Source organism: Camelina sativa, chromosome 20, assembly GCF_000633955.1.
Source record: "Camelina sativa cultivar DH55 chromosome 20, Cs, whole genome shotgun sequence".
Taxonomy (NCBI): Eukaryota; Viridiplantae; Streptophyta; class Magnoliopsida; order Brassicales; family Brassicaceae; genus Camelina; species Camelina sativa.
The window spans coordinates 5,438,253-5,463,489 of NC_025704.1; the positions used below are offsets into that span (position 1 = coordinate 5,438,253).

Sequence of the window (25,237 nt, forward strand, 5' to 3'; positions counted from 1 at the left end):
CACTACAACTAAAAAGATTAAACTACACTAATTACTACCACTTGACCAAATTAATCCAGCTAAGACCCCTGGACATGATATCAACCAAAAACTTTGTTATAAAATATAATGATATTTTTACAAAATTCTTCTTCTCTTTATTTGTAGAAAGTGATACAGAAAAAAAGGAAGGGAGAGCAACAAACCTTTTGGAGCAAGTCATAGGTTAAAAGCCCCATTGCTTTTTCTTCCATCACTTTCATTCCTCTCTTCTCATTCTTTCAGACTGACTTTGAGAGAGAGAGAGAGAGAGAATTTAACAGATCTTGCTCAGATCTTTTTATACCTTCTTAAAAAATCGATATTATAGAGAAACTCTCTCTCTATATATATCTTGAAGATTCTGAAGAGATGGGAAACTACTACTCTAGAAGAAAATCTCGAAAACACATCACGAGTGTTGCCTTGATCATGCTTCTTCTTCTTTTGTTTCTGTTTCTTTACGCTAAAGCTTCTTCTTCTTCTTCCCCTAATATTCATCACCATTCACCTCATGGAAGCTTGAACAAACCTGAAATTTTGGATCCAGAGCTTCATCATCTTGATTCCAATGCTGCGTCAAGAGGATCAAGATATACCAATAAAGTCGGGGATGAAGTTGTATTTGAAGATGGCAAGAGAAGGGTCTTCACAGGTCCTAATCCTTTGCACAATAGATAACTTTTTTTTGCATTTATAAGTTTTGTGAATCTTTTGTCGTCTGAATAAAATACATTTGTGCAAACAAAAAGAACCATATATTATTTTCTTCTTACACTGATATACATTATATCGTCGTACGTGATCTGCCGTGATTGTAACTTCTGTGTTCTTCTAGCTGGCGGAATGAGATTTTTAAGAGTGTTGGACAACAAGTCTTTGAATATGGTTATTATTAATGCTGCTTATTAAGTTTCTCCAAGATATTTCTATTTTATAATATACTTAATATGGTACTTTAGTGTATGATACGCATAATTATCTTTGCTACCCATTGATTTGAATATGAAACTGGTGGAATTTCGTGTGGTACGAATAGTTTGATAATGATAATAAAATGAACATCATTGTTGATGCCAAAGAAAAAAAGAAAGAAAGAAAGAAAGAGTTGAACATCATTGTTAAATTGAAATAATCATAAAAGCTATATAGTCTATTACACAGAGTTGGATGTGAAAGATGTAAGATTATTACAAAGCTATTTCATGCTTCCATTATTGAATAAGATTGGGTTGAATAGCATATATCATTATTCTACAAAAGCTGTAAAAAGAGAACTATCGAGATCGAAAACCCTATTTGACACTAATGAGCCACAGTTGTAAGAAAGAGAAATTGCAGCTATTCTCAATGTTATCTTCAGAGACGACAATTTTTAGATCTAAACTCAAATAATTTGGTACTATAGTATACTGTAAATTTTCTTACCATAGACTAGACTACTGTATTTTAACCATGACTTTACAGTTTACGAGGTGTGGGTGGACAGATGTAAGAAACAGAACGAGGCTGTCGGAAAACTGGAGATATAATGTAGGGACAAAGAATGAGATTTTCGACATGAAAATCACAAGAACGAGAAATTAGCATTTATATAGATAAAAAAAAAAAAAAAAAAAAAAAAAAAAAAAAAAAAAAAAAAAGAGTAAAAGATTCCGATCAGATATGGAAAATTTGGGAAAGACTTAAAATCATAATTAAGACGAACACGAGAAGAGAATTTTGCTTACTCATAATTACGATAAACAAAAAGACAAGAGTTGAAGTTGTCTCCACATAACCAAACTTTTTTGGAAGCACATTGTATAGAACTATAGAACACACAAATTTAAGAGTTTAATAAGTATCGCTTTGCAGCTTCTGGATCCAATTCTTCATACACCTGAAACCAAAAACACATGAGAAGAAAAAATGTCAAAAACATTAGTACCGATCTTCAATAAACGTCTTTAGAAGATAATGTGCGACACATACAAGTTTCTTGTGTAGTTTCTCGAAAGCCTTGCAAAACCTCTCTGCTTCAACCTCACCAACCTGCAAAGATGAGATGGTTCATTAAGGTGCAGAAACAAAGATCATATCCCGAATAGAAGAACATTTCAGTATATGTGGTAAGAGTCAGAGATAAAACAAGAATCAGTTCTCTCAGTAGAAGCATCTAAGTTGACAACTTAACAAGACATATCCCACCATCTCCATTCTCTGGCAAATCTCTTATTCACAATTCCATATAAAATGCAATGAATATGGGAAGACTACTTTATCTATTAATATTATCAGCTTCAAATCTTTCTTTGTGAAAGTTACATTATAAATATCATTCAACAACTAGAAACGTTTTGAGTAAAGTCACTGGTGATAGTTACCTTCTTTCCAGCAGCCGCCTTCAGCTTTTCCCAGAATTTATCTGTCATAAGAAGTCCACTAATTAATAAGTTAAGGGATGCAAAAGCAGGCAGATTAAAAAAAAAAAAGACAATGCCCATGCTCAAAGATATGGAAAAGGAGCTAAAGGAAATCCTACTCACAACAATAAAAAAATGCTTGCTCTACAGCTTAAAATCTAGCTATATATGTGTACAACAGAAGCATACAGATACCAGTCTGTGTTAAGCAAAAGGATGTATGAATAGGTGGGGATACTTTTTTCACTAAACCAAGAATGGAAAACAACAGCCAGATAATGGTCAGATCACGTAAAAGCATATCCAAGGTTAGCTGAGGGAAACACCTAACAAAGTCACAAAACTATAGGTTATAATTGGATGAAATGTAAGAATTCCAAGACGTTCAGACAGGACAAATTTACCAATTATCACGAGGGTTTTCACATAGTCTGTCTTGAAAACACAAGAAAAGCGACCAAGAAGACATCATCAAGATTCTTTTTGCCATCTTCTTGATAGAAAAACATATCAAATAGATTCATGATTACCCTGAGGAATTTTTCTCTAACTTGGTTCTCAATTTGGGGGTAATATGATTAGGATTCTTTTAAGACACATTTGATTGCCCTCTTCAATGAAGGAAAACAATGTCTCCTAGATTTCTCTATGTAAACAATTAGACAGCACTTTGTAGAACACAGGAAACATCTGAATATCGCTGGTAGCTAATGCAATTCTAGCCGACAAAAAAATAAACAAGAAAAAAAAAAGATGCATACCTTGATCAGTCTTCCGATCTTGCAAGTCTTTTGGCTCAGCTATACTCGGTGCATCGTGCCACTCACTTACCTGCGTTGAGTGATACCAAGTTCCATCACAATTCAATCTTATGTTATCATCCGCAAATAAAGAAAAGTAGCCTTTAAAGATCTCAAAATATACCTCTCGGTCCACAACTGACTGTGAAGTTGGTTGTCTTGAAGAGTCTAAATCAGCCTGAAAAACCAGAACACAGTCAGCAATGAATCAATTCAGCATCAGATATATATACTGACTGACATTTTTAATTGTGTATTAACACGATCTTTAAGAAAACTCGATCACAAGCTCAGAGCAGTGATCAATTTTACTAAACCATATGACAGCGAGAGAATTTTTTTTGGAGAATTGATTAGACCTAAAAGGAGAATTCCCTTTTCTAAACCTAAACTACTAGAAGTTGAGGAAATTAGGGTTCTTTTAGAGGAAAAATCAAGTTCGCGGAACAGTAGCAGCAGCAGCAGCAGCAAAAAGAGTTACGGAGATAACAGAGAGAAGAGAGATTTACACGGTGGTCGCGAGAGCGTACGACGGGGAAGAGATCAAGGAGGCTACGAAACTCTTGGTCGTCCATGGCTTCCTTTTTTCTTCTATTTCTCTCCTCCGATTCTCTCTCGGTCTCTTTTGAATCTGACTGAGTCTAATGCACCTTCCTTCCGTGGTGAAAGGCTTTGAGACCCGTTTCGTAACTTTCGTTCCAGCCGAATTTTTTTTTTTTTTTTTGTTCCAAATTAGTTAAAAAAAAGGGCAAATTTCATAAATTAAGATTTTTAATTTTGTAATACCAAACCGTCTTCAGTTTCAATCTGATTCTGATACTAACAAAAGGGTTTATTGGTTACTAGGCTTTTTTTTTTGGTTGATTTGTTAAAATAATACAAACTATTAGGATCTACAATATGTGGCCATCTTGGTCAGGTTCTTCTAGTGCGAATCATATTTTGAAAACATTAAAATTTTAATAATTTGTTTTGAATGCTAAAAATGTGTAGCGGAATGTGTAAACTTAAAAAAAGTGGTGCATTATATTCATCAATAAAAATAGATTCTTCCATATGTGGTGATTATGATCTGGGGTTATATATATATATATATATGTATAATAATGTATACACTTCGGTTCTTCTTAGAGCATGGGCATTGGTTAGGGACCAATTTTGGTCCCCCAAATTTAATAGTATTATTTTGAAAGGTTCTTATTTTAAGTATGAGCATTGGTGTTTATTTGTATTTGGTCTCCTAAATAAAATAATAATATTTTAAAAGTTATAAAAATTAACATTAACATACAAATTAACATAAATTTAACATTAACATTGTTATAACATTAACATTGACATACAAACACCACTGTCTGTTTCTACCTGTGCACTAGATAATATTGTTACATTTCATACATGCAACAATGAGAAGGCCTGATCGAGTTGCTGGGCTCGGAATCAAAGATCTCTGGTGGTCTCGACTTTCTTTACAAGTATTAATCATCTCTCACTCTCTTTGCAAATGACTTGTTTTTTTGGTAAAACTCTGCCCCAACATTATTAATCTCCATATATTGCAGGTATAGAGATTTCAAGAGATCACTGAAGCTAGTCCATGATGGAAAAAGTATAGATGCAGCTCATGAAGCCGTGGAGAGATTTGTATCGGTGTGTAGTACAACATCTCTCTCTTAACTCATTTTTTTCTCCTCTGAGTTATTGGAAATTAATGCCATTTGAATGACTGCAGCTAATGAAGAGCCCTTCTACTCCTCAACGATTCTGGCTTCCTCTTCTGCATGATTCAGTAAAGAAACCAAATCTTGTTTTTCTTTTCTTTTCTTTGATTTTCCAACTAGGAGAAAATGCGCAACTAACAGAGTTTTTGTGTGTGCAGTTGATGTTTGTCCCTTAAGCCTGTACCACGAGATGTAAAGAATCAGAAAAAGTGTGGTATACCTTCTATTAATAAATCCTTGTTGCGTTGCCGGGTCAATCCTCGGTTGCCTTGTATCTATGTTTTGGTGAAAAGGAACGTTAAACTACGGTGCTAGGTAGAGAAACAGATGATGTTTGTTGTGTGCTTTGGAAAAATTCTAACCTGAGGTGTAATCAGTCGTTTTCCATCCACGTTTTCTGGTGCTGACGGGATCAAATGTGGTTTCCTGAGCCAACACAAACCGTGTCAGGAGATGAACAACAGTACTTAACTATCTGAAAAAAAAAGGTTAATGTAGTGTATTACTACCTTGAATAGATCTCTGCTTTGGCAGCTCGTTTAGCTTCTTGCTTCTGTTTCAATCAGGGTTGAGCTCAAACATATCGACCAACCTTCCCAAAACCATCAATCATATAATTATATGTGACAGTGTCTGGGATCAAACCTCTAAACTTCATTTCATCAAACAAACCTCTAGCAGCTTCTACATCTCCTTCTTTACACATACAATCTATCATTATGTTGTAAGTAAACACAGTCGGTCTCGCACCAGCACCAATCATGTCTTTAAAAAACCTCTTCACCCCATCAGTCTTCCCTAATTTGGCAAACCTATGCAATAAACCATTGCAAGACCTGGTTTTTGGGAAAACCTTAAATCTCTTCATCTTAGAGAAACACAGGAAAGCTTCCTCAAGCATTCCTAAATCAATCAAAACACTAAACAAAGCATCAAACACTCCAAAACCAGGAACACACACATTCCTCGTAGATCACAGAAAATCAAAAACATAGCAGTCCGAAGATTCATCAGCCTTCTTAGACAAAACCATCTCTCTAAGGATACTATTAGCATCGTAATACATTCTAGCACAAAACAGAATGTGAGCTACTATACAGTACGATTCTAAGGTGTGCTTAAACCCATCACGGTTCATCGACCATTTGAAGAATTTCAAAACTAATTTCGGGTCTTCTTTCAATTCAACCAGAACCCAAATCGGAGCTGATATCAAATCAAGAAGCTTTTCGATTCCGGGATTATCCCACAGATCATTCTGAACAACTTTATGGATCCAATCTCTATCGAAATCGTCGGAATAATAAGTAGAAGCACCACCACCGCTTTTGCTAACGAAAGGGTATCAGATGATACAGAGAAAGCTAGTGAACCAAACGAAAGGGCAAGAGCTGAAGGAAGATTGAGAGGGAGAAGATAGAGGGAAACAGAGAGGGGATTGGATTTGAGAGAGAGAAGAGGACCAAGGGCTTACATGGAGAGGATCGGTTTCGGGAAATCGTCGCCGTCTAGACAGAAGAAAGAAATCGACAACCTTCTCTCGCGAAATTGTTTTGTTTTAACTCCAGCAAAATTCTACTACCAATCACAATAAACCACGTGTCCAAGTGGACGGACGAAAAACATCCCAGAATCGTTGCTTTGATATTAGGCTTTTTTTTATTTATTTAAAATCAGAAAAAACCGAGGGACGACCAAAGTGTACGCCGTTGCACATGGTCTTATTACCAAAATCCAAATGGTCCTTACAAGCTCTCACGCATAATTTGATAACTTGGTCCGGCGACAGTCAAAACCAACATTTTTACGTCATTCTAATGTGGAAACCAAACCATTGAAAGTAGAAAAAGCATTGGAAGAAAAAGAAAAAAGAACAAAAAAGCACAATGAACTCCATTTATAACAACACCACACATAAAAAAATTAGATCCGACCTCACTTTTACACACAGACCATCATCACAAACAAGACATACGAAACTCAATAAACATATACCGAGCAAGGATAAGAAGATGAGAGGGATACTTAAAAAATGGGTAAAATATTTCGCTCACTCATGATCCAGTATGTCTTCTTCATCCTCTTCTTCTTCATACTCGCCTTCCTCATCCGCAGTTGCGTCTTGGTATTGTTGGTACTCTGACACTAGATCGTTCATGTTGCTCTCAGCTTCAGTGAACTCCATCTCGTCCATTCCTTCCCCTGTGTACCAATGCAAAAAAGCTTTCCTCCTGAACATAGCTGTGAACTGCTCGCTCACCCGCCTAAACATCTCTTGGATCGATGTGGAATTCCCTATGAAAGTCGATGCCATTGAGAGACCTCGAGGCGCTATGTCACAGACGCTTGACTTCACGTTGTTAGGAATCCATTCCACAAAGTAGGAAGAGTTTTTGTTCTGCACGTTTATCATTTGCTCGTCCACTTCTTTTGTGCTCATCTTGCCACGGAACATGGCCGAGGCAGTTAGGTACCGGCCGTGACGAGGGTCTGCTGCACACATCATGTTCTTTGAATCCCACATCTGTTGGGTGAGCTCAGGGACGGTGAGTGCGCGGTACTGCTGGGATCCACGGGAGGTGAGCGGGGCAAAACCAACCATGAAAAAGTGGAGACGAGGGAAAGGGATGAGGTTCACTGCGAGCTTCCTCAGATCAGAGTTGAGCTGACCCGGGAACCTAAGACAGCATGTAACCCCACTCATGGTTGCAGAGATCAGATGATTCAGATCACCAACTGTTGCAATCAAGCCATCACAAGACATCAGCACACAGTTGTGACAGAACGAATCAAAACTGAAGATTTAATCAAGGACGCATTAAAATCACCAAACAACAACATTCAAGGTTGCCGAGATCAATGATTTTCACAAAACAACTGCAGAGAAGAAAGGACTTACAGCTAGGAGTGGTCAGCTTAAGTGTTCTAAAACAGATGTCGTAAAGGGCTTCATTGTCCAAAACCATACACTCATCAGCATTTTCTACCAGCTGATGAACTGAAAGTGTTGCATTGTATGGCTCGACCACTGTGTCTGAGACCTTTGGTGATGGGAAGACAGAAAACGTGAGCATCATTCGATCAGGATACTCTTCCCAGATCTTAGATATGAGTAGAGTTCCCATTCCAGACCCAGTGCCTCCACCAAGCGAGTGGCATACTTGGAAACCTGAAAAAAAAATTCATAAAATGCATATCAAAACCACAATGCAAAGACCTTCAGTAAACTTTCTTGGGTCTGAAAACAGAAACTAATAAGAGTTTACATACCCTGAAGACAGTCACAATTCTCAGCCTCCTTGCGTACAACATCAAGTACAGCATCAATAAGCTCAGCTCCTTCAGTGTAGTGCCCTTTAGCCCAGTTGTTACCAGCACCAGATTGCCCAAAAACAAAGTTGTCAGGTCTGAAGATTTGACCATAAGGTCCAGTCCTGACACTGTCCATAGTACCAGGCTCAAGATCCATGAGAATGGCACGGGGAACATATCTTCCACACGACGCCTCGTTATAGTAAACATTAACACGCTCCAACTGCAGATCCGAGTTTCCAACGTAACGACCAGTTGGATCAATGCCATGCTCATCACATACAACTTCCCAGAACTTGGAACCAATCTGGTTCCCACATTGACCACCTTGAATGTGAAGGATTTCTCTCATCTTCTATTTATCTGAAAACCAAATGCACAAAACAAGGATCTCGATTAGAAATCAACATCACATGAACAACACAGAACCAAGGTAAATCAATCTGTATCAGATCCAGATGAAATTAGATCGGATGTCAACAACTAAATCTGGAGATCGTAAAATGAACAATCTATATCAGATCCAAACAAATCAATCCAAAAACACAACTCCGATTACAAATTCGTCTCGGAATTCAAACGACGCCATGTTATTCAAGTGATTTGTAAATCAAAACTCAAGTCAAAAGAGCACAAATGAAACAGATCGAGATCAAATTGAGATTTGGAGGAAAAGGATTCGATCAAGTTAGTACAGTCAGAGTAGTAGGAGTCGCGTATCTGTTCATATGCCCTAGGTTTCTCAGCGTACATATAGAGAACAAATACAAAAACGAGAGAGTGAACAAAGGAACTCACGGTGTAGAGAGATTCCCGGCGAGATTGGGACGATCGAGTGCGACAACGATGGCTCGATCGGAGTTAGGAGAGGGGGGAAGTAGTAGTGTGAGACGGGTGAGAGTGAAGAAGAAAGGTGGATTTATTTATGAAAGAGTAAGAAGAGGGAAAGGGGTAAATTTTGATCCAACGGCTGTGGTTGGTTCAAATATATCGGAAGCTTGGATGCCGTTGGATGGTGAGATATCAACGTTGATAGATATTGGCGTTGGGTGAGAGATGTGGGAGCTACTTTGTGTTAATTTGATTGTGATTGTCGGTTCTTCCAAAATAGTAAAATACCCAATTATTGTTGTCACATGAAATTCTCTCTAACATTTGACAATTAGTCTTTTTTTTTTTTTTTTTTATACATTCGGACCATTGTTCTAATATAAAATGTGATCAAGATTATTATTACTAATTCCGAACGCAATGTTAGATAATTTTTTTTTTATACACGTCAAATATGCATAAACAAAATTAAAAAAGGGGAATTGATATTTGGGATGAGATGTATGAAATCAAAACCACCAAGAAAAACAAAATTTGATCTCATATTGCATTTGACAATGTGATGAATAGTAAATCACCAGTACCATTGTCAAGTACTAGATGAATACTTAATGCATATTTTGTACATGTATTAACTAAGAGATCTAAGTTTAGTTAGTTTGAACTTTGAACAAATAAGCATAAGTATTAAAAATATTAACATGAATCTTTCTCTACATGTCATAGCAATCAGTTTACACATAATGAAATATATATAAACTGTTTTTTGGACGATCATCTATATTAGTTGATAAGGTATAATTTACATTGTCCAAATATTTGTGTTTGTGGATGATAAATAAAATTCACTTATTTGAATGTCTTATAATTTCAAGGCTTTTTTTTTTTTATGGAACCTCAAATTTCTAAATATAAATTTACACTATTTGCGGTTGTCATAGTAATAACCGGCGGTTACCGTTTGTAACTTTGTATGTATTTACAAATGCTTTCAATAATATTTTTTAATGTTTAGCTGCTGTCTTAGGTGTATCCTTTATGTTGAGTTTTTCTTTTTCTTTTGTGTCTACAGCCTACAAGCAATTCAGTCATCAAATTTGTTTCAAATCAAACCTGTAAATTTCTAATTCATGTATGATCTTTTTAATTTTGTTTGTGCAAATCTTAATGTATTATACAGTAAAACCGCTATAAATTAATAATATTGGGACCAGGGAAATCTATTAATTTATAGACTATTTAATTTCTCGATAACTTAATAATTAGAGAGACTTTCCTAATTTGGTAAAAAATTAATAATAAGATTTAATGGTTATAACTAATATTTTTATAAAATAAATTACAATGAAAATAACAATTCTCATGTTTGACGATAGCACTCAAAAAAATTTATACAGTAAAAATATTAAAAACGAACTCTAATAAAAATTAATGTATAGATATATACATATATTTACAAATAATTTTATAGAATTATTAATTTATATTATTAGTGAGACCATATATGTACAAAGGATTTCAAAAAAAATATTATCTTATTATATTATCGAATAATGTCCAAAATTTCAGTAGTCTCAGTTTGGAACCGAATAAATTTATTAATTTATAGAGGTTATTAATTTACTGAGTAATAATTTATAGAGGTTCTACTGTAATCTATTATGAAGTTTTATAGGAGAATTATAATTGTAACACGAGATTTGAGAGAAAGTGAAGATACATATTAATAATGTGGTAATTACGACGATTATGTTACATGTATATGTAAAATACGCATTGGATACCCTCGTTTGGATTTAATCATGACGCGACTTTGTAAGTATGTGGTGGATCTACTGTCAATCAATACATTTCACCATGTTTCACGTTGATCGGTTAGCTATTCGTATCATTATTCGTATCAGTATGTGATGGAAATTTAATATTTATTTTACGTCAAATTTGTCGTCGCTTGCAAAACACTAAAAAGTGATGTTTCAGTTCACTCACTTATTATAAATTTTCAATTGAACAACCATATGCTTACTACTCAAACCAAGTTAAAAAGCTTTAACTAATGATATAAACCAATTTGCTCATCTCACCAACATTTAATGATATATAAACACCAGACGTGATAAAACAATCTACGTTGATTAAGAAAAGTGTTAAATCGATCTGATTAAGAGGCAGGCAGCATCAATGTAAACTTTCAGAAATTAGGATGGTATGTCATGTGTGCAAAAAGGATGAATGGCTTTTGTTTTGCATAGCTTGTGGGTCGGAATCTGATATCGACAATAATAAAAGAAGGCCTCTGGAGATTATAAAAAAAAGGAACAATGCACATGAAGTACCTTTTGCTTCCCATGTGACATGCCAACAGCTCACCTGACTTCAATTCTAATTTTGTACTGGTGTGTAGTTTCTTCTTCGCTTTCAACTTCTACCTACAAAGTTCATCTAGAGTTGTTGTATAGTAAGTATATTGTTTTAATAGTAAGTTCGTGTAGATATATGAATTTAATGTGTAATTAAAAGTCTAACAATGTGAGGAAATAAAGCAACCTTACTATTGAATATTTTTTACGTAATTATTAGCATTATAATTATATTCATACATAATTTTTAATTAAACACTAATCGTCATCGTCATTTTTTTTCCGCATATGGTGCCGAGTTTTTTTTTTTTTTTTTTTAAATTTGATTTGCAAAACCTTCTTTAATGGTTTCTGAATCGGGAAGAAGAAGAAGAAAGCTAACACTGAGATCCATGGCGATGATGTTTACCCAACCCAAGAAAAACTTACTTCCTCTACTTCTCTTTCTCTTCTGTATCTCCGTCATCATTCTCCTCGTTCTCGTCTCCGAGACCACTCACTCTTACCCCGGACGTCGAGGAACCACTTCCCGACGAAATTACAATGTTGCCCCTCCTTTCACCTTCCTCATCAAAGTCCTCACCTACAACCGTCTCCACTCTCTCTCCCGCTGTCTCAGATCTCTCTCCGCCGCAGACTACGGCGTTTCCGGCGACAGAGGACAAATCCACCTCCACGTCTACATCGATCATTTCAACCTCGCGAGGAACGATACTACACCTGTTGAAGATAACTTGAATAGCGCGAAGGAGATCCTAGGGTTTGTGGATAGATTCGACTGGAGATTTGGGGAAAAAGTTGTTCACTATCGGACTGATAACGTCGGATTACAATCGCAGTGGCTTGAGGCTTGGTGGCCTAGCTCAGATCACGAATTCGCGTTTATAGTTGAAGATGATCTTGAGCTTTCTCCGCTTTACTATGGTTTTCTGGAACGCGTGATTCGTCATTACTACTATGATACTTCCAATTTCAATCCTTCCGTCTATGGTGCTTCCCTTCAGAGACCAAGGTTCGTTCCAGGTACCATTTTCTAATTCTGTAATTGAGCAATGCAGGTCGTAATGAACAAACTTACAAGGATTGAGATAGATCAGGAACATATCGATTGATAGAAGGAGCTCAATAGATCCATTGTAGTTACTAGTAATTGTGAATCTGGTGATACATTGTTCAATTAGAGAGAAAATGAAGTTCCTTGGATATAATACATTTCTTAGATGATTGAGCTATGCAAGTATATATCAGTAAGAAGTTGGACTCATGTGTTTGTGGAGTTGTTACTAGAAACGTCTGAAAGAGTGACTGAATGATTGAGTGATCAACTGCAGGTAAACATGGAAATAAAATACATGTAGATCCCAAAACGAATCTTCTGTTATATCAGTTGGTGGGAACTTGGGGACAGCTTCTATTCCCAAGACCGTGGAAAGAGTTCAGACTATGGTTTGACGAGCACAAGGCGAACGGCAAGAAGCCTTTCCTTGATGGCATGGTAACTTTCTTCTTCTTCGTGGATTTTTTATTGTTTATAAATTCTTAGTTCTATGGGGGTTCATTTGTTATATGGGGTGTTTGCTCAGGTGTCAAATGGATGGTACAAGAAGCTAGGAGAACGAATATGGACACCTTGGTTCATAAAGTTTGTTCATTCTCGTGGCTATTTTAACATCTACACTAATTTTCCGAATGAGGGGGCTTTAAGTGTCTCTCACAGGGATTCTGGTGTTAACTATGCGAAAACCGCTGGGCCAGACTCACAGTTATTGAATAAAAGTTCCATCAGTTATGATTCTCTGAAACTCCAACCCTTGAGCAACCTTAAGTGGTACGATTTTTGTTTCAGCGAAGTTGTTCCCGGTAGGGTTGTGAGAAACCTGAATGAACTTGGCACCATTCTTCCTTCTGTGCAGATAGAGAGAACCGTAATTCTGATCAGTCTATATGATGCAGACGAGATGTTTATCAGGAACTTACTCTGCCATTTCGAGAAGCTTAATACTCCAAACCACATTTTTATTGGCCCTAGCTCTGAGTTGTTCTATGATCTTTCAAGAAGGGGACATCCTGTGATTGATGCGGATATGTTTCTCGACAAGTTGATCAAAAGCAAAACTTCTTATCCAAACTCAGTGAAGGAGGCTCTAGGCAATGCTTACGTTGTTAAGAAATGCTTAGAACTCGGATACAGCACCTGGGTATTTTCAAGTAATGCGCTTTTGGTTGATAAAGGTCCTCTTATTGACAAAGTCAGCTCAGAGTACGACTTCTATACCGGGGAAAGCTCTGGAATTTTGATTGTTCAATCTTCATCAGTCAGTCGAAAGTTATGGAGCAATGAGTTTCTACACAGCATTGCATCCTCAGCAACTAAGAATCCAACTCCAAAACAAAGTATAGATTTTATTCATCTAGTGAAGGAGCTAGTGGAGCAAAAGGGCAAGAGGATTAAGACTCTAGAGACGATGGGTGTTGCAGATAATACAGTCACCAGCACAAACCAATCCTTGGGAGATGGCAAGGCGGTGTTTTATTGGTCACCTGAGGTCCGTTCCAATATCATTCGGACAAAGCTTGAAGACTTGAACTTGTGGCTCATTGATGATGATCTCTCTTGCAAGACTGTGGTTTGTCATAGGTCATTACGTTAGCAACATATTGGTATTCCAACAATTCGTTATTAAGTTTTTGTTGAAAGTTATATATAGATGATGTAATAGCAGCAACCAATGGTACTCGTTTTATATCAATACCAAGAATAGATTCTTTGTTACCCTACAGTTGGAGTTTAACCAACATGCCAATCTAAACGCATTGTCGGATGACTCTTTAGCGTAATGTTAATACTAGGAGTCATTGGTCCACAAAAGTTCCAAGAACAGTGAAAAAGAAGGTACCAAACAAGATCACAAAATTCTATATAGTATCGTATTTGAACAGCGAGTGAATCAAATGTAACGAAAGTTAGGTGTTACAAACTGACAGACCTATGAAATTGTTCCTTGTCAAAAAAAGACAATAAAAACAGACTTAGGAAAAAGAAGAATTCTTTAGTGTAGTAGTCAAAGTGGCATAAGGTTTCTGAAAATTTTCAGATGCTTCCTTGCTGTGATTGAGTTGATGATTTGCCGGTATCCTAATCTGATTATGCAACAAGTTATACCTCTGCCTCCAGACAATGCAAACCAAAGCGTGAACAATCAATAGACGAAGCGTTTGAGGAGAGGTAAGGTTTCCAATCTTTGTCCAATCCATCATTGAAGTCCAGCTGTTAAACATGGAGTTAGATAGTCCAAGCCAGTGGGAAAATGGAGGTCCATAAGACCATAACACTTGGGTGTAAGAAGAGCATTCAATGAAGATATGCAGCCTTGTTTCGACAGATCCAGAACAGAGACAACAGTACCAATTTCTTTTGTTAAATGGTTTCAGTTGGTCATGCCATTTAAAACTTAAATTTTAATTAGCATTATTATTGTTTAGGAAACTAATTAGCATGATTCATTAATCCTAACGATGTTTATTTAATTTAAGCTGTGGATGAACATGTATCACGACAGAGCGTCATCCCCACTCTCACTTAGGAAAATATGACTTCACACCAACTCATGAACCTCGTCTCTCCACTCATAGTACCATATATATTGTAGGTTTCTTTTGCTAATTTTCGTTGCGTTACAAATGTTCTATTTGCTTTAATTAATAAACTAGATATAATATTATTCTTAAGCAAGTGCGTATCATATATAGTACAATGATTGAAATCAGGTGAATCATTGTATATGGCTTTATGATTGGAAGAAACAAAAGAAAAAAAATCAATTTAGTGTGCATTAATAAAATCATGTTTTTCTGCTTTCACTAATTTGTTTGGTCCCGATTAGAGACAAAACATGGTTGGGAGAATACATCAGCGTTCTAATAATCGGATCGAATTGTGAACCAATACGATTCATGGTTCAACATGATCATCAGACCCTGTAAAGCTAAAACATTGGTTATAGTCCGGAAATCATGAAAATTTAAAGGTACACATCATTTTAAAATCAAAGAAAAGAGCGTTACCAAACTTTTTTTAAAAATGGACTGTTCATTCTTAAGCATTATGTTTGATATAAAAAAATTTCTCCTTTGGTCACGTTTTTTATTTTGTCACGATAAAACATAATGCATATAAGAATGAACAGTCCAAAATTTGGACCGTTCTTTCTGCATGTGACATTCTGCATATATATGATCACTATCATCAATCAACTCATTGACAACCACACCTTTCCCAACACTCACAAATATGTTTCACTTTGACGCCAAAAGAAACGGCCACTCCACCACCAAAATGTATTCTTTTGTTTGTTTTCAACTTAGCTTTCTGACACGTACGGTGAATTTTCCATTATCATTTGCTATGATTTCCCTCATAAATCAATAGTTCCAATTCAATGAGCAAATTGATTCTTGATAAAGTGTATTTATATCTTTCTGAAAGGTTAAAATAAAACATATTAATATGAGGACTGAATTCAACATACAGAAATTTTCTTTATTCGATTTTTGAGAAATAGATATGATTTTAAAGCTTTTCAAAATCATATTTGTGATTATTTCTTTATGATTTAAAAGTTATGAGGGAAATCATAGCAAATGATAAAACATATTATATGAGGACTAAATTCAACATACAGAGATTATTTCTTTATTCGATTTTTGAGATATAGATATGATTTTAAAGCTTTTTAAAATCATATTATGGTAATTTGATCGACTCAATAGTCTTCTTTCCATCATGAGGTCTTTCAAAGAAACCCTTCAAGTAGTCAGAATACACAGTCTTTCTATACCGAGCCGTCTCATTGTACTCTAACACCTCCGGTAACGGCTCAATAACTGAATCGTGAACCGGTCCGCAGAAAACCGGAATGGAAACCCGGCTACAACATTTATTGACCACCACACAATGCTCCACGCTTCTGTACCTATCATTGCTCAATATTTGTAACACGTCTCCAATATTTACCACAATCGCTCCAGGCATTGGAGGAACATGAATCCATTTGTCCCCATCCTCGGTGGCTCTAGCGAACAGGCTGCCTAAGACACCGTCTTCTTGTAGAAGGAGAGTAAGAGTGTTGATGTCAGAGTGGCGACCAGTTCCTATGGCCAGGCTTGGCTCAGGACATTTTGGATAGTAGTTGAAGTTCATTCTCATAGTTCCCATGAGGGTTTGTTTATTGGAATCATCGATGACTGAGTTTAGATTGTTTATGAGTATGTTTAAAATCTTCTCGGTGATTGGCTTGATCTTCTTGAAATGGTCTATCACTTGTTCCCTATACAAAGTTACCAAACTATTTTATTATTTATACGGAAAATATCATATGTATTATATTTTAATTCTAACTTTATCCAAAAGAAAATGAATCAGAACCGAAACCGCATCAAACCATATTGTAAGTGACGTTAGATTAACAATACTTACTTGCATACAGGAGGCCACGTGATAGCGAAGTTATGTTGTTGAGGAAGATACTCAAACTTGAGGAAATCTCTCCATTCTAAAACACTCTCTTTGTAAGGATTGAAACTTGTGGTCAACCAAGCCGTCTTCGACACCGAGCTCCCTCTCCAATACTTTCTTCTCTCCTCTGCCGGCAACTCGAAAAATCCACGCGCAGCCGCAACTATACCCTTCAACTCCTCTGGAGCTATCCCGTGGTTCACTATCTGAAACAACCCCAGCGTCGTCGCTGCATGGCAGATCTCTCTAGCCACGTTCGGGTCATTCCAGTTGGACACGTCAATGACCGGGACTGGTGATCCCACGAGGATCTTGTCGGAAGTGAAGCGTTCTTGAGGAGCTTGAATGTATACAGAAGGAAGCGCTGTTAGGGTTAGAAAGTCCACGAGTCCTTTCACTCCATTCCGTTGGTTCACCACGTAGTCTCTCACTTCGAAATCGTCTGAGGAGGCGGTCTGATCGGCGTCGGTGGTAGCTGGACTCATGTTTCTTCTCAGTTTTTAGTAATAATAGTTAGCGAGTTTTAGTCACTGATGAAAAAATAGTATATGATGTGGATGCTATTTATACACATAAAAATGTCACGTTGAAGGATGTTTTTTGAAAAAGGAAAATATAATTCAACTACATGATTGGGCAAAAGATATTTAAAAATAAAATTAATTATGAAGAGTATCGTCTTCAAAATTAAAGTTAAAACTAAAGTGAAAGATTCATGTCGTCAACTAGTTAAAACCGGAGCTAAAGACTAGCATCAACTATTACTAAGTGAACAGGCAAGCTCCTTGGAAGAGTTTCTCACAAAATCCACCACACGTTAATTACATGGATCAAACATCAAAGCACATAAATCAAAATTTAAATGGTCGAAAAAAACTTAGTTATGTTAGGTTGTGAATGTTAGACGTTCAGAAAACGAAAAAAAAAAGTATGTGATATGGATGCTTTGTATTGACATTAAAAAATGTCATGTTGGGTAAATTTTCAAAATATGAAAATGTAAATGTATCGATGTTAAAGAGAATAGCATTTGTTTTGTTTATTTTTTTTTTTTACAACAAAAATAATCGTCTACAAACAAAACATGATGTGGAATGGTACGTGCTTGACGTGCCAGAGAATCCGCACTTATATTAGTATTTTTTGAAATTAAAGATAAGGAGAAAGAAGAAAACTCCTCCCTGTCTATCTTGATATCGTCGAGGTATGTTTTGAAAGCCGGCCAGTCTATCTTGATTAAAGCATTTGTCTGTTATTTAATAATTGAGAAATCTATTATATTATGCAATAGTTAACAGTTTCCTATAAAGCATTTGTTATCATTCCATGCTTTAATCATGTATATACAGTTGCCCTACATCTCAATTATTTATTCATTTGAGCATGAAAATGGAACCTTGACTAATATTCAATTTAAACTCTCACAAGAATACAAAAGCTAAAGATATATGTAGTGTTATGTGGACAGGGTTTCACGGATGTGTATCTTAGTGATTCAACCAAATCGATCATTGGAATGCCTAAAGGAAAGGTCTTCAACCTTTCATCGTGTTTCAAGGCCGACGCTTGTGCAGACATAATTGCTAGGAAAGCTAATCTATTTTCGGTTTTATCATTCAATTATTGAAAAATTGTACTCCTCAATCCTCATTGACTAGGAATAGTTGAGAAGGATAACAAAACACTGTACACGACGATTATGGCATCATGCAATATGAGTGGTAAGTTTTGAGTTTAAAAAGCGGGAAAAATATTATTGTTCTGTTCCTACTGGATTAATTCACGGGTAACGTTGTATAAACATATAACTTATTTACGCATTGTAGAACCGTCAGTGACTCAAGTATTTTACTTGAATATATTCTGTTGAGTGGCACGAGAGCTAGTACGTTCACAGTGAAGAATATTTAGCAATCATAAGAATATAGGGTTTACGATGGTTCTTCCAACATTTTATGATCAACCAATCTACCATAAAGGCATATCTATCAAAATTGAGTTTAAGTTCAACCCCCCATCAAAAACAAAATACCGTACACGTGGACGTGGTCTATATCGGGTTAGACTTTCCTGTTGATACTAAGATTTTTGTTTCTCCTAGTAGGTTCAATTAACCTTATGCGTTGTAATACTTAAGGTGTCAATCCAAATGGGATGATGCTAGTCACTCAAGATGCAATCAAGCAATCACAAGTTAAGCCAATTCAAGAGAGAGTTTTTCTAACAATCCTAGAATGGTCAAAATACAAAATGAAATGAATTACAGAAACAGAAACGAAAATGTATGACAAGAAGCAAGCAAGAATGAGAGAAACTGAGAACGATTCTAAGCATGAACAAACGAAACAGTTCCGGGAATGTAATAAAAATCAGAAAGAAAGAAGTCCTAAGGATGGGAGTAATTGATGTCGGTGGAGTATCCTAGTCTATAGCGTGTTTAACATGTCACAAGCAAACCATCCCTAAATAATGAGCATCACTTCTTAGCTAATCCAATCTCTTGACAAAAGCTACTCAAACTCAACCACTTCCAATCCTAGCTCTCGCTAGAGAAACATGATCAAGCATGGCATGAAAAACAAGTTCATTCACGTCAACAAACATCCTAGACAACTAATCTCTTAGGCTAGGAACGTAAGTCTCTGGCACTAGTTGGTCAGACATTTCATCGAACACCTTTTGGGTGCGGAGATGTCTAAAACCTAGTTCCAATTGATCAGAGAGAAACTAGTATTTCTAATTCTAGTCCAGAAGGGAGTCATACAATCAAAGCTTAAACACTCTACATCCTAAGATCCTCCACCTAATCTATCCCATCCTCAAGAACTACTACACTACTCAGATCCGAAATTCATCATCAAGCATGCAAACACATAAATCATTGAATCAAGCATCATTAGGTGGATAAAAATAAGGTGAACAACTTTGTAAAAGGAATCAAATGCAAAATCTCAATAATCTCAAAGATATCGGAAATACAAGTCTCAGAACGTTTTTTGGAGGCTAGGTAAACCTTAAGAACAAAACGAGATAAAAACTAAGATATCCAAAACAAGACTTAACAAAATGTATTTATAGTAAAAAACATGTAAATCCCTAAAACTTAAAACGACAAGGTGAAGCGTCGGTTTGGGAATCTCCTGAAGCGCATAAGACGGAACGTCTTCCTGACATGTGCGGTCGAGTCGTGTGTCGTCTCTCCCTAGAGTGAGGTCGAGTGGAATGAGTAGGAGTGGCTCCAGTGGTGTGAGTGAAAATGGCTCGAGCATGGTCTGTGAAAGTGGCTCGAGCTGGGTGTATACGTATCCACTAAAACGATGATAACTCTTGAACCACACCTCCGATTGGCTTGAAATAAACGGCATTGGAAAGATGACTCAATTCTCTACAACTTTCATGAAGACGTCAAAAGCTGAATCCCTAGACCGGTGGCTCGAGTGATGGCTCGATTGTGGAAGCGAGGAGTAGCCCGATTGTAGAACTGAGGAGGGCTCGACTGTAGAAGTGAGGAGCATGGCTCGGTTGTAGAAGTGAGGAGCGCTCGAATGTGGAAGTGAGGAGCATGGCTCGGTTGTAGAAGTGAGGAGCGCTCGAATGTGGAAGTGAGGAGCATGGCTCGGTTGTAGAAGTGAGGAGCGCTCGAATGTGGAAGTGAGGAGCATGGCTCGGTTGTAGAAGTGAGGAGCGCTCGAATGTGGAAGTGAGGAGCATGGCTCGGTTGTAGAAGTGAGGAGCGCTCGAATGTGGAAGTGAGGAGCATGGCTCGGTTGTAGAAGTGAGGAGCGCTCGAATGTGGAAGTGAGGAGCATGGCTCGGTTGTAGAAGTGAGGAGCGCTCGAATGTGGAAGTGAGGAGGGCTCGACTGTGGAAGTGAGGAGCATGGCTCGGTTTAGGGAGTGAGGAGCATGGCTCGGTTTAGGAAGTGAGGAGCAGCTCGATTGTGTGCGCTTCCAACGTCTCCTAAACACCTGAAAAACTCCGAAATGCGCAATGTATGCAAGAATGATGCAGAAACTTCCTAAACATGCAAAATGTACGAAAGAGGTTCTAAAATGATGCAAAACAACTAGTTGTCCTAGCTAAAGGCATGACAAATACAGGCTAAGGAGATGCAAAATACAGACATATCAACTCCCCCAAACTTATTCTTTGCTTGCCCTCAAGCAAACTATCAAGAACAGAGTATGGAAGAGAGGTGTGAAGATGGGGTCTCAGAACCTAAAACATGCTGAATAGAGTAGTTAGAATCAAGGTCCTTGTTTTTAGTTCTATGATGCATGGTGAAGGAACTTTATTTCAAATCTACACATGCTATCCTATCAATCATCCCCTTTAACATTCATTAACAGAGAACCGTGAATCAAGCTAAACAATGTCATTGAACTCATTTGGCTAGGGTAAAGGTTTGAGACATAGATGGTCTCCTCATCACGTGGTTTTATCAATACAGAACAAGGTTCTCTCACGAAAAGGAGTTGAGCTTAAGAGAAGGCTAAAGGTTGAAACCAACTGATACATACAAGAGCAGCGCCCTGTCTACCCAAAGAACACTCCAAACCGAAGTTGGTCCTATCTCTACCCTTCATCAGAAACTTCATCTCAAACTTTTTACACTTAGTCTTAGGAAGAGTTCACTTCTTTTCATTCTAGCGGATTGGGAGATCTTTATTATCACTATGGTTCGTTTTCTTTCCTTCTAGGGACTCTAGACATCTTAAGTATTTTTTTTATTTTTTTTTTTTTTTTTTCTTTGTCTAATCTTTTTATTTTATGCCCAGAACCAATAACTCTTTTTACTTTGCTCACCCCAAATCCTTTACTAGACTTGTAAACTATGTAAACACATCCCCCTCCTAAAGACTTTCCACTTCTTTACTTTTCTGCACAAATCCATACCCAATACCCAAAATTCGAGTTCTCACCTAGTCCTACTAGTCCGGATAACGCGAACTAGAACTACACAGGATCCTACTCTTGTCGGTTAGAACCTAACACTTTCTAACAAGCTCAACTCGGAAAAGGCCTGACACTCAAGAAAACAATTGGCTTGAAAGAACGGTTGGTTAAGGGTGCGGGGAACTGTTCCAAAGATGGGAATCAGCTACTTGGATTGACAAGGGTGGTAAAAATGTGAAAGACAATCCAAGTATGTGTATGGTATCCATGAGTTCAACTTCAATGCATCACATGATAATTGCAAGTCAAGATTAGGTTCAGGTAGATAGGGAATGATATCAATTCAAAACATGCTTCAATTTTACATTTTCAAGTTCAATCAATAAGCATCAAAGAACTAATAACAAGGGCCTTGATCCTATCCTATTGAATCCAGCATGCTAACAAGGTTACAATCATCATCAACCCCTATGCTAAATGCAACAACCCTACATGCACAACACTAGACTCAATCCTAAAATGCGAATGCAAACTACATGAACACTCTGTTTTTGTGGAGATTTTCGATTTTTTTCTGTTTTTTTTTTTTTTTTTTTTTTTATGCAATAGATATGATGCAAACTCAAATATGATATGGTGTAAAAATTAAAATAAGAATCACAGAACACAACATCAGATACATCATCTCAAACCCTCCCCCAAACTTAAATTACACAGTCTCCTGTGTAAGAAAAATTTGCAGGAGGATTTAAGAATCACAACAGAAACAATGCAGGAATGAAATGGTATGTACAAATGGAGGGTCGGAGTACCTCAGTAGTAGAAGAAGGAGTCTGAGCTCGCCCAAGGAGTTGGTGTGTGAAACTGACTCTGCCCTTCGCCTTGTGCAGGATCCGCGGGTGTGACGTCAGCCGGTTGGTCGACTTGCTGCTCAACAGCTTGCGTGTTCTGATATATGTTCGGCTGCTCGTCACACTGCATGTCGTCGACTCTGGACTCACCATGGTCCGAGACTAATACTACCACATCCGTAGGCTGATAATCGTCTTGCTGCTCAACTTGTTGCTCAACCTCTTGCTCAGCTTGAGCTGCAGAACGACGCGCTGATCGACGACTTGAGGAGGCTCTTGAACCACGCGAACCGTGTCCTTTTCTCTCCCTAGATTCATGTGACGAGTGGCGTGAAGGGACGGGAGAAGGTTGGCGCTGCCGTGGCACATATGAGGATTGACGTGCTGGAGATGGAATCGGAGAAGGTGTTCGCTCTAGGTTCGCGGAAGGGCGTCCTGGCATTGGTCTGGTATCCTCGGGGATAGACCTAGGGACCGCGGTTGTGGAAGTGGAACAGCTAAACTTACGCATGAAGTTCATGACAGTCTTGGTGAAACGGCTCACCGTTTTGTCTCTGGCTTTCCCCCATTGTTGAAGCAGGTTGAGTCTGTGATGAGCTGCTCTGACCCCCTTTGACATTCTCGGATCCGAGTACTCCTCGAAGTGGAACTGCTCTGGGCCGTACTCCTCTGGGCGATATTCTGCTGTGTCCTCTTCCCCGGCAACGGCGCCAAATTGATACTAAGATTTTTGTTTCTCCTAGTAGGTTCAATTAACCTTATGCGTTGTAATACTTAAGGTGTCAATCCAAATGGGATGATGCTAGTCACTCAAGATGCAATCAAGCAATCACAAGTTAAGCCAATTCAAGAGAGAGTTTTTCTAACAATCCTAGAATGGTCAAAATACAAAATGAAATGAATTACAGAAACAGAAACGAAAATGTATGACAAGAAGCAAGCAAGAATGAGAGAAACTGAGAACGATTCTAAGCATGAACAAACGAAACAGTTCCGGGAATGTAATAAAAATCAGAAAGAAAGAAGTCCTAAGGATGGGAGTAATTGATGTCGGTGGAGTATCCTAGTCTATAGCGTGTTTAACATGTCACAAGCAAACCATCCCTAAATAATGAGCATCACTTCTTAGCTAATCCAATCTCTTGACAAAAGCTACTCAAACTCAACCACTTCCAAACCTAGCTCTCGCTAGAGAAACATGATCAAGCATGGCATGAAAAACAAGTTCATTCACGTCAACAAACATCCTAGACAACTAATCTCTTAGGCTAGGAACGTAAGTCTCTGGCACTAGTTGGTCAGACATTTCATCGAACACCTTTTGGGTGCGGAGATGTCTAAAACCTAGTTCCAATTGATCAGAGAGAAACTAGTATTTCTAATTCTAGTCCAGAAGGGAGTCATACAATCAAAGCTTAAACACTCTACATCCTAAGATCCTCCACCTAATCTATCCCATCCTCAAGAACTACTACACTACTCAGATCCGAAATTCATCATCAAGCATGCAAACACATAAATCATTGAATCAAGCATCATTAGGTGGATAAAAATAAGGTGAACAACTTTGTAAAAGGAATCAAATGCAAAATCTCAATAATCTCAAAGATATCGGAAATACAAGTCTCAGAACGTTTTTTGGAGGCTAGGTAAACCTTAAGAACAAAACGAGATAAAAACTAAGATATCCAAAACAAGACTTAACAAAATGTATTTATAGTAAAAAACATGTAAATCCCTAAAACTTAAAACGACAAGGTGAAGCGTCGGTTTGGGAATCTCCTGAAGCGCATAAGACGGAACGTCTTCCTGACATGTGCGGTCGAGTCGTGTGTCGTCTCTCCCTAGAGTGAGGTCGAGTGGAATGAGTAGGAGTGGCTCCAGTGGTGTGAGTGAAAATGGCTCGAGCATGGTCTGTGAAAGTGGCTCGAGCTGGGTGTATACGTATCCACTAAAACGATGATAACTCTTGAACCACACCTCCGATTGGCTTGAAATAAACGGCATTGGAAAGATGACTCAATTCTCTACAACTTTCATGAAGACGTCAAAAGCTGAATCCCTAGACCGGTGGCTCGAGTGATGGCTCGATTGTGGAAGCGAGGAGTAGCCCGATTGTAGAACTGAGGAGGGCTCGACTGTAGAAGTGAGGAGCATGGCTCGGTTGTAGAAGTGAGGAGCGCTCGAATGTGGAAGTGAGGAGCATGGCTCGGTTGTAGAAGTGAGGAGCGCTCGAATGTGGAAGTGAGGAGGGCTCGACTGTGGAAGTGAGGAGCATGGCTCGGTTTAGGGAGTGAGGAGCATGGCTCGGTTTAGGAAGTGAGGAGCAGCTCGATTGTGTGCGCTTCCAACGTCTCCTAAACACCTGAAAAACTCCGAAATGCGCAATGTATGCAAGAATGATGCAGAAACTTCCTAAACATGCAAAATGTACGAAAGAGGTTCTAAAATGATGCAAAACAACTAGTTGTCCTAGCTAAAGGCATGACAAATACAGGCTAAGGAGATGCAAAATACAGACATATCAA

The 25,237-nt window shown here is 37.7% G+C and overlaps 5 protein-coding genes and 1 long non-coding RNA gene across 6 annotated transcripts; 2 read left to right on the forward strand and 4 right to left on the reverse strand.

The window, feature by feature from the left end:
- On the forward strand, positions 32 to 896 carry LOC104769461 (CLAVATA3/ESR (CLE)-related protein 22-like). The gene has a single exon (XM_010493678.2). The coding sequence runs from the start codon at positions 391 to 393 to the stop codon at positions 697 to 699; it is 309 nt and encodes a 102-aa protein (XP_010491980.1). The 5' UTR covers positions 32 to 390; the 3' UTR covers positions 700 to 896.
- Positions 1,683 to 3,948, reverse strand: LOC104769463. The gene is made up of 6 exons (XM_010493679.2): positions 3,733 to 3,948; positions 3,348 to 3,401; positions 3,185 to 3,254; positions 2,385 to 2,425; positions 1,993 to 2,052; positions 1,683 to 1,900 (listed from the first exon to the last, which is right to left on the reverse strand). The coding sequence occupies exons 1-6, from the start codon at positions 3,796 to 3,798 to the stop codon at positions 1,847 to 1,849; spliced, it is 345 nt and encodes a 114-aa protein (XP_010491981.1). The 5' UTR covers positions 3,799 to 3,948; the 3' UTR covers positions 1,683 to 1,846.
- On the reverse strand, positions 5,180 to 5,499 carry LOC104769464. The gene is made up of 3 exons (XR_764395.2): positions 5,454 to 5,499; positions 5,307 to 5,370; positions 5,180 to 5,219 (listed from the first exon to the last, which is right to left on the reverse strand). It is a non-coding gene; the product is annotated as an uncharacterized LOC104769464 (long non-coding RNA).
- On the reverse strand, positions 6,813 to 9,213 carry LOC104769465 (tubulin beta-6 chain). The gene is made up of 4 exons (XM_010493680.2): positions 9,055 to 9,213; positions 8,215 to 8,619; positions 7,844 to 8,113; positions 6,813 to 7,680 (listed from the first exon to the last, which is right to left on the reverse strand). Exons 2-4 carry the CDS (start codon positions 8,606 to 8,608, stop codon positions 6,995 to 6,997), a joined length of 1,350 nt encoding a protein of 449 aa, XP_010491982.1. The 5' UTR covers positions 8,609 to 8,619; positions 9,055 to 9,213; the 3' UTR covers positions 6,813 to 6,994.
- On the forward strand, positions 11,752 to 14,222 carry LOC104769466. Its single transcript, XM_010493682.2, has 3 exons — positions 11,752 to 12,470; positions 12,779 to 12,942; positions 13,031 to 14,222. Exons 1-3 carry the CDS (start codon positions 11,792 to 11,794, stop codon positions 14,096 to 14,098), a joined length of 1,911 nt encoding a protein of 636 aa, XP_010491984.1. The 5' UTR covers positions 11,752 to 11,791; the 3' UTR covers positions 14,099 to 14,222.
- Positions 16,081 to 17,481, reverse strand: LOC104769467 (feruloyl CoA ortho-hydroxylase 1-like). The gene is made up of 2 exons (XM_010493684.2): positions 16,924 to 17,481; positions 16,081 to 16,774 (listed from the first exon to the last, which is right to left on the reverse strand). Exons 1-2 carry the CDS (start codon positions 17,445 to 17,447, stop codon positions 16,192 to 16,194), a joined length of 1,107 nt encoding a protein of 368 aa, XP_010491986.1. The 5' UTR covers positions 17,448 to 17,481; the 3' UTR covers positions 16,081 to 16,191.

What these genes read in the sequence shown, in the direction of transcription:
- LOC104769466 (XM_010493682.2), top strand. Translation starts at nt 11,792, where the DNA reads ATGGTTTCTGAATCGGGAAGAAGAAGAAGAAAGCTAACACTGAGATCC. An exon ending in GAGACCAAGGTTCGTTCCAG is followed by an intron (nt 12,471 to 12,778) that starts GTACCATTTTCT and finishes GATCAACTGCAG; the next exon opens with GTAAACATGGAAATAAAATA. An exon ending in AGCCTTTCCTTGATGGCATG is followed by an intron (nt 12,943 to 13,030) that starts GTAACTTTCTTC and finishes GTGTTTGCTCAG; the next exon opens with GTGTCAAATGGATGGTACAA.
- LOC104769467 (XM_010493684.2), bottom strand. Translation starts at nt 17,447, where the DNA reads ATGAGTCCAGCTACCACCGACGCCGATCAGACCGCCTCCTCAGACGAT. An exon ending in ACGTGGCCTCCTGTATGCAA is followed by an intron (nt 16,775 to 16,923) that starts GTAAGTATTGTT and finishes AACTTTGTATAG; the next exon opens with GGAACAAGTGATAGACCATT.
- LOC104769463 (XM_010493679.2), bottom strand. Translation starts at nt 3,798, where the DNA reads ATGGACGACCAAGAGTTTCGTAGCCTCCTTGATCTCTTCCCCGTCGTA. An exon ending in AGGCGGCTGCTGGAAAGAAG is followed by an intron (nt 2,053 to 2,384) that starts GTAACTATCACC and finishes TCATCTTTGCAG; the next exon opens with GTTGGTGAGGTTGAAGCAGA. An exon ending in AGAAACTACACAAGAAACTT is followed by an intron (nt 1,901 to 1,992) that starts GTATGTGTCGCA and finishes TTTTGGTTTCAG; the next exon opens with GTGTATGAAGAATTGGATCC.
- LOC104769461 (XM_010493678.2), top strand. Translation starts at nt 391, where the DNA reads ATGGGAAACTACTACTCTAGAAGAAAATCTCGAAAACACATCACGAGT.
- LOC104769465 (XM_010493680.2), bottom strand. Translation starts at nt 8,608, where the DNA reads ATGAGAGAAATCCTTCACATTCAAGGTGGTCAATGTGGGAACCAGATT. An exon ending in GAATTGTGACTGTCTTCAGG is followed by an intron (nt 8,114 to 8,214) that starts GTATGTAAACTC and finishes TTTTTTTTTCAG; the next exon opens with GTTTCCAAGTATGCCACTCG. An exon ending in TAAGCTGACCACTCCTAGCT is followed by an intron (nt 7,681 to 7,843) that starts GTAAGTCCTTTC and finishes TGATTGCAACAG; the next exon opens with TTGGTGATCTGAATCATCTG.